General features: G+C 35.2%; 1 protein-coding gene across 3 annotated transcripts in view; it reads left to right on the top strand.

Moving 5' to 3' along the window:
* The window catches only part of RASA2 (RAS p21 protein activator 2), a 144,460-nt gene that overhangs the window by 46,412 nt on the left and 84,677 nt on the right, over positions 1-13,371 (top strand). For all 3 annotated transcript variants that reach the window (XM_072792477.1, XM_072792476.1, XM_072792475.1), the window contains one exon: positions 5,792-5,895. In XM_072792477.1, coding sequence (XP_072648578.1) covers positions 5,792-5,895 — 104 coding nt within the window. The remainder of the gene's footprint in view (positions 1-5,791; positions 5,896-13,371) is intronic.

The following is a 13,371-nucleotide window of genomic DNA, read 5'->3' as shown; positions in this document are numbered from 1 at the left end:
AAGCTCTTACATTTAGTCAGTTAATGTCTATCAAAAGGAGAACCTACTATATACTAAGAGTTTGCTGGGTGCTATTTATTCATACATTCACAAGAACAAGATAGATGCAGTGCTTGCTTTCCTGTGATTTTTCATTGCCTCAAAATTTATCTTCCTTATCATTGTTGCTAATTCTATGCCTTAGATTTCTGGAGAATACCATATTTAACATGACATCTTTCAACTTTTTGAAAACAATTATCATATACCTCAGTTTATTCTCTAGGCTAAATTTTGCCTATTCATTTGAACTTTTCTCAGAATACATCATTTTCTCTTGAGAATAAATTACTTCTTAAAGTTATACAAGTCACTGAACTAAGGGCATTGTAAGGAAATGAATTCTTAGGTAAATTTCTCATCTTTTGAAAGTGTAATATCACTCTTGAGAGGATCCTAGTAAATTCTAATTCATAAAATTGGAGTGTGCCACCTCTGCCCTGTAAGTGTTTGTGGACACAATTCTAGCACAAAGTTGTGCTGGCAGGATGCGGTCTTGGTCAGAGATAAGAGTCAAAACAAGGGCGTGGGGAGTCGTTGGAATGAACATGTCATGGGTAGAGTATTGAGTGTCATAACTCCTGTAAATTGCATTTTGAGAATTTATTTTTTGACGCTCTTTTTTTCATAATCTATTTTCATTACACTTTCCTTTTTTCCTGTGTAGCTTTTCTCTTTATGTCTTTATTTTTTTCTTTATGTCTTTATTGTCAGTGTTTATAATTTTGACTGTCTATAGTGTTCTTCATAGGAAAGACATCGTATAAAGCTGAAAATACTTTAGTAGCCCCCGAAAATTTGAAGTAATGCACTACACATCTGTAATCATAAATCACCTGTCCCTGTTTTTTTAGAATTCTGTTATTTATATGTTATACATGATGAAACTGAGTCCCCAAAAGGCTGAATAATTAGTGGATATAATATAGGAAGTTAGAAGCAAAATGGAGCTTGGAACCTGAAACTATTTAAATCTCAGTTTGTTACTTAATGTACACTAATTCCATATCACAAAAAAAATCTGTGATATACAAAGCTAATAATTGTCCATAAATTGAATACTTGTGTTAGTTTCTAATATGTAGCTTTGTAAATTAGTGACTAAAATTAGCTTATTTTTTCTTTTTTAAACCCTTGCTTTTCTAGATATTTGTGTTGGGAAAAGATGATGAAACCAACTATTTTTATCCATCTTAAATTCTTTTTCTAGATGCATAGCAACTTGGAAGATATTTTAAGATTAGCAGTGGTTAGTTATCTTAGGTCGTTTCAATAGTTACACCATGTGCATAGACCCCTGCTAACCTTGCTTTCATGTCAGTGTTTTCTTCGCTTATTGTGTAAGCTATCAGGTCTAGAGTCAGTAGATACCATTTAGATCTCTATGGGTTTTGGATATTACAGGTTTTTTTTTTTTCACATTTTTTTAAATTGAAGTTCAATTTGCCAACATATAGTACAACACCCAGTGCTCATCCCATCAAGTGCCCTCATCAGTGCCTGTCACCCAGTTCCCCATCCCCCCGCCTGCCTCCCTTTCCACTACCCCTTGTTGGTTTCCCAAAGTTAGGAGTCTCTCATGTTTTGTCACCCTCTCTAATTTTTCCCACTCATTTTTCCTCCTTTCCACTATAATCCCTTTCACTATTTTTTATATTTCCTGTGTGAGTAAAACCCTATAATGATTGTCCTTCTCTGATTGACTTACTGCGATATTACAGTTTTTATAGGTAGTCTGGATATAGATTTCATAACAGGTAAGAGGCACATATAGAACCTATAGCTCCTAAATTTTTACCTCAAATCCTTTTAAAAAGTGAGTGGTATATAAACAAAGTGAGAAACCAGCAATACTGCTTGTGTCTCGTGCTGTTCTTCCACATGCTGGGAATTTCCTTAGGAGTCCTATGCATGATCATATGTCAGTGATAGCAGTAGAATGTTGTTTTAAAAACTATGAACGTCCAGTCATTGCTTCTTACTAAGCATTTTGAAAAGTTTTCTTCAGATGGATTATGATTGATTAATTAATTAATTAAAGATATGGATGCCCAAATTTGGGGATTAGGTTGTTGACATTGTGGTGATACAGATGATTTAGTGAGTAATTTTGTGGTGGTCTTATTTGGCCTTAGAATGTATTTTATTTTATTTTAAGATTTTATTTATTTGAGGGGAAGAGGCAGATGAGAGGGAAAGGCAGACTCCTTGTGGAGCAGGGAGCCTGATTTGGGACTCCATTCCAGGACCCTGGGATCATGACCTGAGCCAAAGGCAGATGCTTAACTGACTGAGCCACCCAGGTATTCCTAGAATGTATTTTAAAAATAACATTTGGGGGACACCTGGGTGGCACAGTTGGTTAGGTGTCAGAATCTTGGTTTTGGCTCAGGTTGTGATCTTGGGGTTGTGAGATCGAACCCAGTGGCTGGCTCTGCTCAGCCTGGAATCTGCTTAAGTCTATCTCTCCCTCTCCCTCTGTTTTCCACTCAAATAAATAAATATTAATAAAAAATAAAAATAATATTTGAGTGTACATGTGAAATATAAAGGAAATCCTTCATTTTATAATTGTTTATGAAATGATGCAAAGGAGAAAATACCTAAACATACCATGTCTTTGCCTAATAGTTGTTTTTGTGTCAATTTTTTTGTTGAGATTAATATAGAGGACCTAGTTATTTTGATTGACCAACTTTTTTTTTTTTTTTTAAGATTTTATTTATTAGAACATGCACAGGGAGTGGGTGGGTGGTGAATCTGAAACAGACTCCATGCTGATCACAGAGCCCAGAGCCCTGTGTTGGGCTTTATCCCATGACCGTGAGATCATGACCTGAGCATCATGGGATGCTTAAGCCACTGAACCACCCACGTGCCCCATTGATAGACCAAGTTTTAAAACTTGATTTTGATTATATTTTAAGTAGAAAATACATTGACAAAAGTTGACCAGGCATTATAAACAACTAAAAAGCTAAGTCAGCTGTTTTCTGTACCAGGTTAGAAATAACTTCTGGAAGAGTATTTTTCTTTGCATTTCAGCTTCTTTTTAAGCTGTGGCATCCTAAAGAGATTGCATTTTATGGGGACATTTTCAAAGTATCTTTTAGTTCTTTAAAACATTCTCAGGAAAGAAGTGCTCTTGACAAAAGATATTTACTAGCATTTCAGAGATTTATGTCTTCATAACATTTTTTTTTCTTCATAACATTTAAACATCAAAATAACATTCTTTTTTTTTTCAAAATAACATTCTTAAAATAAACATATAAAAATGAATTGTTTCATAGGAAAAAAATCTTAGCAACTTGGGGATAGGCAAAGATTTCTTATGATGCAGAAATCACTAGTCATAAAACAGGAAAATTGATAAACTGGATTTCTTCAAAATCAGAGCCTTTTGCTCTTCAACAGACACTGTCAAGAAAATAAAATGGCAGTCCACAGCTGGGAGAAAATATTCTGGCAAAGGACTTGCATCTAGAATTTATTTAAAAACAAAAACAAAACCAATAAGAAAACAGCCCATTTAAAATATGTGGGAAAAAACCAAATAGATATTCCCCAAAGGAATACATATACAAATGGCCAACAAGCACATGAAAAAATATTCATCATCATTAGTCATCAAGGAAATGCAGTTTAAAACCATTTCTGTCACTATAGATTCTTGAACATAATGTGTCATGTTCAAAATCAGATCACTGGTTCCTATGACAGTATGGAGGAGGTGATAGCACAAGGGAACTGTCTGGGGAGATAGAAATGCTTTGTATCTTGATTGGGATAGAGATTACACAGATGTAAAAATTTATCATACATTCAGTAGAATAGTTAATTTTAAAAAGACTTTCAGTAGCAAAAGTTGACAATGAAATGGAACAACTGGGGCTCTCCTGCATTGCTGGTAGAAGTGTAAATGGTACACATTTGTTTCATATACCAATGTTGGAAAAAAGTTGGACAGTTTCTTATACATTAAAAATTCACCTATCTTTCAACTTAGCAATTCCACTCTTTTAGTTACCTACCCAAAAGAATAGAAAGCATATGTTCAGAAAAAGCCTTGTATAAAAATGTTTAGAGCAGCTTCTTTATTTTTAATAGCCCAAACTGGAAACAACTCACATGCCATTCCTAGGAGAATAGATTGTAGAATATTCATGAATGGAATATTATGCAGCAGTTGAAACAAATGACCTACTTATTTTATACAACAAAATGGAAAAATCTCATAGTTATTAAGCTGAGTGAAAGAAGCTAGGCACAAGAGTACATGCTACTTAATTCCATTTATATGAAATTCTTTGGCAGATCTATATAGTAGAAATCAGATCACTGGTTGTCTGTGGTAGATATGGTGGGGTAACTACAGGGGAGTATATGGGGAATTTTATGGGAAGATAGAAATGTTATTATATCTTGATTGGAATGGAGGGAACACAAATCATTAACCTCTATACTTTAATTTTTAAAAATATTTATTTGTGGGGATCCCTGGGTGGTTCAGAGGTTTAGCACGTGCCTTTGGCCCAGGGCGTGACCCTGGAGTCCCAGGATCAAGTCCCACATCGGGCTCCCTGCATGGAGCCTACTTCTCTGTTTGCCTGTGTCTCTGCCTCTCTCTCTTTGTGTCTCTCATGAATACATAAATAAAATCTTTAAAAATATATATTTATTTGTTTTAGTGACAGAGCACACATAACGCACAAACAAGCGGAGAGACAAAGGGAGAAGGAAAGAGAAACTCTTAAGCAGACTCCACACCCAGCTCCTGAGCCCTATTCAGGGCTGATATCATGACATGGAGTTCATGCCCCAAGCAGAAACTGAGAGTTGGATACTCAACTGACTGAACCACCGAGGCATCCCAGTCATTTAAATTGATTTTGTTATATGTAGCTTATACCCTAATAAAGCTCTTTTAAAAAAAAAAAAAAAAAACCTGGGTTTTGGGGTGCCTGGGTGATTCAGTGGTTGAGCATCTGCCTTAGGCTCGGGTTACGATCCCAGGTCCTGGGATTGAGTCCTGCATCCAGCTCTCTCTGCAGGGAACCTGCTTCTCCCTCTGCCTATGTCTTTGCCTCTCTCTGTGTGTCTCATGAATAGATAAATAAAATCTTTTTTTAAAAAAAACAACCTGTTGTTTTTTTTTTTTAAACCTGTTTTGGGAAGCTCATTCAGTTAGGCCTCTGCCTTTGGCTCAGGTCATGATCCTGGGCTCCCTGCTTGGCAGGGAGTCTGCTTCTCCCTTCCTTTCTCCCTCTGCTTCTCCTGCTCGTGTGTGCGTGCCCTCTCTCTCTCTCTCTCTCTCTCTCAAATAAAATCTTAATCAAAAACAAAACCTATTTTAATTTTTAAAAAATATTTTAAAATAATGCTTTATGTAATATTACCCATTTGTGTTACATATTGTGATTAATATAGCTATACATATTTCTGAGATAATGATGGTGTGAACGACACTGTCCTGAACTCTCATTTGTGTCCACCTTAAGTGAACATGACTACAGGCAGTAACTGAATCTTCTGTCTTTAGGACTCCTGGAAAGCTGTTCAGAGCTCAACTAGGCAGTTGAGGTCCTCTCAGAATTCACCTTGGTTTGTACAGGATTTAATTGAAACTTAGCATAGAGAATAATTTTGGAGCTTTCAAAACTTTTACCTATGGTGTTTTTATTTTATTGAAAATACTATGTGAGAACACTGTCAAATTTAAATTTAATGAGTTTTCCTCTTTTCTCTCTAGCCCATTTTTCAGTGAAGAATTTTACTTTGAGATTCCAAGAACTTTCCAGTATTTGTCTTTCTATGTTTATGATAAGAATGTTTTACAAAGAGATCTTCGTATAGGTATGTACTATTCATAATTATCTTTAATCACAGCATTGGTCTTTGTACTCATTCTTTATCTAAGTATAAAATATTGAAAATAACAGAATAATATATTCTCAACATTTCTAAGCTTTTTCTCTAGTCTTCAAGTTCATTTGTGATGCTTATTTTTAATTTATATGCTCAGCTTCAGTAACACTTTGGAAGTGTCTTAGTAAATGTTTGGGAAGTATTTGCTGAATGGTTCAAAGAATGTTGTTTTTTTTTTTTAAAAGAGATTTTATTTATTTCTTTGACAGAGCGCAAAAGCAGGGGGATTGGCAGGCAGAGGGAAAAGGCAGACTCACTGTAGAGCAGGGAGTCCAAAGCAGGGTTTGATATAGCGACCTTGGGATCATGACCTGAGCTGAAAGCAGATGCTTGACCGACTGAGCCACCCAGGTGCCCCTAAAGAATGTTTTTCTACAAAGATCACAGTATTTGATCCCCCAAAGAACACTTATTTTTCAAGTTTTTATAATAGAAGTAATAACTTGCTTTAATCTAAATGTGTGTTTGTCTCTCTGGCTATGTTGGGGGCCATTAACTCTGTTTCTTTCTTTTCTTTCTTTCTTTTTTTTTTTTTCTTTTTGAAAGATTTTATTTATTCACGAGAGAGAGAATACAAGCAGGGGGAGGGACAGAGAGAGGGAGAAGGACCGTGGGATTAGGACCTGAGCCGAAGGGAGACACTTAACTGATTGAGCCACCCAAGCACTCCTGTTTCTTAAATAATTGTCAAAGGCTGGGATGTGATCTGTGGGCATGGAGTAGAACAAAGCTAAATGGGCACACATGTGTCACATTCATGGTCTTTGCTCCAATGTCTATATTTTAATAACAGGAAGAGGTCAATAATTTACATGTATTATCCTTTCAGTTATTAGTATCATGAATTTCATCATCTCCATCTGTCTCTTCTCTCTTTTCATATTTCTTTTTTTGAAATATGCGCTGGTTTTCCACAATCTAAATGATTAAGCTTTGTTTAACTTTGTCCTCTTAACTACCACGTAGTTTGTTTCTACTTTTGCTACTGAACTCATTAACAAATGAGTTGTATCCGTTTCCTGCTTTACTACATCTTTCTTTTTAAATCTTTGTAATCTTGCTTCTACGTTTTTCTGACAACCTTTTTTGAAGTTTGCCAGAGTCAATTTAGAGGAAATTAAATAACCTTTAAAAACAATATATATTTAATTATAAAACTATTGCATGTTCTTAGTGACTGGTAGTGATTGTGCACAGGAATAACTATAGTTAATAATTGACATATTTCTTTTCATTCTTTATTATATGCATTTATATTATTACATTGCACTATTCAGGTTTTTTAAATTAAGATTTTATTTATTTATTTGTGAGAGACATAGAGGCAGAGACATAGAGAGAGAAGCAGGCTCCCTGTGGGGAGCCCGATGTGGAACTTGATCCCAGGACCCCAGGATCATGCTCTGAACCAAAGGCTGACACTCAACTATTGAGCCACCCAGGCGTCCTGCACTATTCGGTTTTTTCCTCTTTTTCATCTAATGATCGTTTTCTTTTTTTTTTTTAATTTTTTTAAATGATCATTTTCTCCTGTCATAAAGTGTTTTTCAAAAATATTTGTTAAATAATATCCTTTGTAAAGAAATGTATTAACTACTTCGTTGTTGGTGAACATTTATATTTTCAGATTTTAGGTGCTTTTAATGGTGTTGCTATAAACATCCTTCTTGTATACATTTTTACATGTCTTTTCTTCTTAGAATAAATTCCTAGAAGTGAAAATATTGAGTTAAAGGGTATGAATATTTTTAAAAATTTCTTTTCTCTATGTTTTTTACATTGGCCCCCTTAGCAATACTGTGCTAGTTTAAATTCCCCCAAACATGGCATGGGCATAATTATTTCACCATACCCTGGTTATTCTTAGATATTAGCATTGAAAAAAATTTTTCCCAATTTGATAAGTGAAAAATAATATTTTTTAGCTTGTATTTTTCTGATTATCAGTGAATTTAAGGAATTTTTCATATGTTTATTAGTCTTTTTTTCCTATGAACTAGTTTTTTATTCTTATGCTCATTTTTCATTTGGATAGGTTTACTTATTCTTATACCTACTTATTTGTTAAATATGTTAACTTTGTCAGCTACATACATAACAAATACTTTTTCTTTGCCACAAAAGGCATTTTTTCTAGTATTGAATCCTTATCTGCCTCTGTGTCATATTTGACTCTTGATTGCTTATTCAACTTGTTGAAAGCCAAGGAAAATACAATTTAATGACTGTGTTCTCCTAGCTGTATGTCTTCTTCTGACTTCTTTATTTGTATGTGGACTCTTCTCTTTCTAGAAAACCCTCAATTATGAATCACCCTTGAGGCCCCATCCTCAATTCAATTAAACCATTTACAAACACATCTGTGTGGCATACAAAGGATGGGAATAATAAAATGAGTAAGACTCATGTTATTCCCAGGCTATCAGAGAGGCACACTAGTACTCTAATTTGTTATAATTGGATCTGTGCTGGAGGTCTGAACAGAGTACTTGGGAGCATAGAGAACAGGTAATCTTGTTTGGTGGAGGATTAACAGACTGCCTAGGTAGGAAAAGGAAGAAATTTCCAGGTATTGGGGATTAGCAGAATTAGAGGAGAAAAAATAAATCATGTTTGTGGTGTATCTGTCAGAATATATAAATTACTTAGGAAGAGAGCAGCAGAAGTGAAAACTGGGAGTATAAAACTGGGAGTATAAAGTTGTGATGGAGCCTAAAAGCTGTGCTAAGGAATTTGGACTTTATCTTGTAGACATTGTTGAGTCTTTTAAGAATGAGAAGGCTTTTAAAAATTACATTTAACTATATATACATGAATACTTTTGTAGTTTAACAACTGTCTGGGCCTACAGCAGTAACTACCAAAGTCCAAACTGAGTGTCTATAGATTATATATATGAAATGTATATATATATATATATATATATATATATATATATATATATATATATGTAGTTATATGTAATCGTATATATTCTTTTAAAGTACATATATATGCATTTTACATATATACAGTTTATAGTTTAGAGAGATTAGAGTCAGGGAGGCTATTATCAAATGAGATTCAAAGGGCAATAGCAGTGGGAATGCAAATGAGGGAATGTACTTCACTGGAGGAGCTGTAAGTAAGATTTAGGGACTATAAGGGGATAAAGGGACATGAGATAGGAAAGAGTTAAAAATGTTTCTATGTCTGTCATTAACTGAGATAAAGAACACAGCAGGACCATTCAGTTTTGAGTGGAGGATGGGAAGAGGAGAGGAGGATGACTTTGACTTCAAACAAGTTAAACTTGTATTACCCAGGGAACATATTGGTGGACATGTTGGTTGACTGTTGGAAATACAGATCGAAGGCTTAGAGAGAAGAGTCAGAGAGGCGAATTTGAGAGTCATTAGCATTAATGGAAGCCTCTGCTGGAAGGAATGAAATTGCCCTGGTAGCTAATAGAACAATGCTGGGAAAATGAGGCTTCAGTGAGGATTGATAAAGTTTATGAGGAAGGTAGGAAGAGAGATAGGAGAGATTCATATCTCTGGAGGCCAAGAGATCTTCTAATGTCAACAACTAGAGAGAGAGGTAGAGCAGGCTAAAATTGGATAAAGGCTCTTGGTGATTTATGAGCGAGCCTTGAGACCGTGTGTGTCTCTAATTGGTATCATGTCTTCTTAAGAAAATGTTTTGTAATTTTCATTATTTACACATAATATTTTAGTCATCATACAGTATTTATTGAAAAGGCCTTTCATTGAAGTTTACAATTTCCAAAAGTTCTCCTGTGCTTTGCTTTTTGTTTTTAAAATAAAAGTCAGTTGTACTTTAAACAAAAAAATTTTAAGTAAAAGACAATTTATTCTTTGTGGAGTGGTATCAGAAAGCCATAACTTGGTGTGAGAACTTTTGTTTGCAAATCAGTTTATTTTTGTTAAGAGAGAAAATTTCTACATTTAGTGACAGGTTTTTTTTTCCTTTTGCACCTAAGAATTATTATTAAACTCAATATGTGTGTACCCTTTAATTTAAAGTTGGAAAATGGTTTTCATTTTTGAATTTTTATGTTTTTAAATATATTTTTTAAGATTTATTTATTCATGAGAGACACACACACACAGAGAGAGAGGCAGAGACACAGGCAGAGGGAGAAGCAGGCTCCACGCAGGGAGCCTGATGTGGGACTCCATCCCGGGTCTCCAGGATCACTCCCTGGACCGAAGGCGGCGCTAAAACGCTGAGCCCCCCCGTTTTTATATTTCGACATATTTCTTGTCATTAACTCATACAGTTGGGTTGCTGCTTTCTAAAAATAATTTGAGCTATTGAAAATTGAGTTCAGTCAAGTATTTTATAACTCTTGGTTGCCAAGTTGTAGATTAAATAGTGCTATAACATTTTCTGGAAATGAAATTTGAACTAGAATTGAGAGAACCATCTTTCAAACTTAACATGTGAGAATGTGTACTGGTCAAATATAGTTTTGGGGGGTTTTTTTTGTTGCTTTTTAAAGATTTTATATATTTGAGAGAGAAAAGCATGAGCTGGAAGGAGGGGCAGAGGGAGAGAGAGAAGCAGACTCCCCCCTGAGCAGGGAGCACATCTCGAGACACTACCCAGGACACTGGGATCATGACCTGAGCCCAAGGCAGATGCGTAAGACACTGAGCACCCAGGTGCTCTTGGTCAAATATAATTTTAAGAGCTTGTTTGTTTATTTTTAATTGTATAAGTAGTATATGAATTTTTTCTTTTTAAAGAAAATTTTTAATTGAGGGACTCTTAGGTGGCCAGTGGTTGAGTGTCTGCCTTTGGCTCAGGATATGATCTTGGAGTCCTGGGATTGAGTTCTGCATCGGGCTTCCCACAGGGAGCCTGCTTCTCCTTCTACCTGTGTCTCTCATGAATAAATAAATAAATAAAATCTTAAATTTTTTAAAAAATTGATATTACAGATAATCCTAATTTTGACCACTGACTACTTCCCCTTCCTAGAAATGATAACTTATCAATATGGGGCATCATATTTTATATTAGGCATCTTCATATGTCAGGTAGTTAGTGCACATAACTCAATTATGGATCAGTTAAAAACTTGAGACCTAGGAACTATGCTATAAAAAGATAGGGAGTAGCAAAATCAAGGTTTTAAAAGTCATAATATATGATATATTAACTGTAGTGTCTTCTCTTAAAAGGAAAGAAAAGTTAGGGGAAAAGCTTTAAGTAAGAATGTATTTCCATATCCAGTGAGAATCATAATATGAAAATTAAAACATACATTTTATCTTTTTATGTGTATTTCCTAGGTATTTTAGTTTGAGAGAGACACTCTCAAACAACTAAACTATGGTTATTTTAGTAGACTTTTGCAACTTTTTTCTTTTCCCTCAATTCAGAATATTATAAGAGAATTTCACTGGGGTATTGGAAACATGAATTTCATTCATGATTCTGTCGCTTACTAGCTGTGTGACCTTGAACATATCACTTTACCTTCTTAGGCCTGGTTTATCTATAAAATAAGACTGAGTTTACGGACACCTGGGTGGCTCAGCAGTTGAGCATCTGACTTTGGCTCAGGGCATGATCCTGGAGTCCTGGGATGGAGTCTCACTTCTCTCTCTGCCTATGTCTCTGCCTCTCTCTCTGTTTCTCATGAATAAATAAATAAAATCTTTAAAAAAAAATAAGACTGAGTTTAATATTGCTAAGGTCTTTTCCAACTCTTTGATTTATAATTTCTGCTGGCATTTAGCTCTGAAGTCAAACCTACTGTTTAAAAATTGCCTAGGACTATACTTCCATATCCTTTTTCATAGGTATCAGTTATCTATCACTACATAACAAATCATTCTAGTACTTGGTGGCTTAATACATGAACCACATATTTGGCCATGATCCTCAGTGTTGTCAGTTTGGGCTGTGCTCAACTGGGTGGTTCGTCTGCTGGGCTCACCAAGTAATATGGGAGATTGACTGGACTAAATGGCCTGACTCCTCTGTCTGATGGCTGGTGCTGGCTGTTATCTGGGCCTTCCTTTCCACATGGTTTTGGGGTTTTAAGAGACTAAGCTCTACTGAATAGGTGCTTATTAAAATTCTACTTGTATCATATTTGCTGATGTCCCATTTGGAGAAAACAAGTGACATGGCCAAACCTAGAGTTTGTGGTGGAGGGGACCATGGTGGCGTAGACCAAGGAAGTATAATTTATTGGAGATCATTGTTATATCAGTCTACCACAGAGAACAAAAGGTATCTACCTAAACTCTGTGCACTAAGGCATCAGAATTTTGCCATTGACTGAATTGCTGTTGACTGTCTGCCAGAATTTGTTCAGTCTTCTGGTCCATTTTCATCCTGTATAGGCAGTTACAGTTGTCACTGTTTTTATCTGCTCTTTCAGCCATTTCTACTAGTGTCCACATAGGAACAGGACTGTCAAGATTTGCCAATTGGTAATCTGTATCAAGATGAAATTTCCAAGAATATGTTGTGTCTAAAAATGGGGCTCAAATATAACACAGTTTTTACAGATGGCAAGAAAATGCTGCTTAGAAGTGGTGCTGGAAAGATGAGAATACTTTTTTTTTTTTTTTTTTTTAAGAGAGAGAGACAAGCAAAGATGGTTTCTGTGCCCACAGTTCCTTCATTTCTTTTTGTGTTTCCTCTCCTTGTCTTATTTTAAGGAACTAATACAGTATCTGGTGTGTTTGTGTATGTATTTTTGGTCTAAGCTCTCTCTGTCTATGAGTTTTGTCAGGACAGTGGGGAAATGAAATAGTATTTAAATTGTTGTGTAGTTTGTTCCTGGGAGATTTTTGTTTTTGTTTTTGCTTCTTGAGGTGATTGATTTCATAGCCACTAAAGTAATGAGTTAATTTTGTTCAAAATAGTTAAACACTAAACTAAGACAATCTTTGGGTCCCTTAGAGGCACAGAATTTATGTAGCTAATAAGACTAGGGTTTCTCTCTGAGAAGACAAGAACCATTCAACTCTTTCCTGACAGTGAGTACCATGGATGCACAAGATATGAAATAGGAGGAAGAAGGTACTTGCTTCTAGGGATTTTTACCTATGAACTAAGAAAGGATTCTCTTTTGGGAAGGCACCTATGACAGAATATGAATATCCAGTGATCTGAGTTGTGAGTCATAAATGGAATAGGTAGATTCCTACTCTAGTTTTTAGAAGCATTATTGGTTAAATATACTTTGGTTAGGGGAGCCTGGAAATTACATCAACATTTGAAGCACAATGCCACTGTGATTATTTGTTGAATGGGTAAGTGAATCAATCAAACCAGTAAAATTCCAAAAAAACCTTTTTAAAAACCCCATTTTTAAGTTAGGGGCTTGCTTAGGTGATACTTATAAACATACACACACACATATATTGTTGTGTACAT

The sequence above is a fragment of the Canis lupus genome, chromosome 22 (assembly GCF_048164855.1).
Source record: "Canis lupus baileyi chromosome 22, mCanLup2.hap1, whole genome shotgun sequence".
NCBI classification, from domain to species: Eukaryota; Metazoa; Chordata; class Mammalia; order Carnivora; family Canidae; genus Canis; species Canis lupus.
Note: the sequence above shows the minus strand (reverse complement) of the source record. Positions and strands in the feature narration are given on the sequence as shown.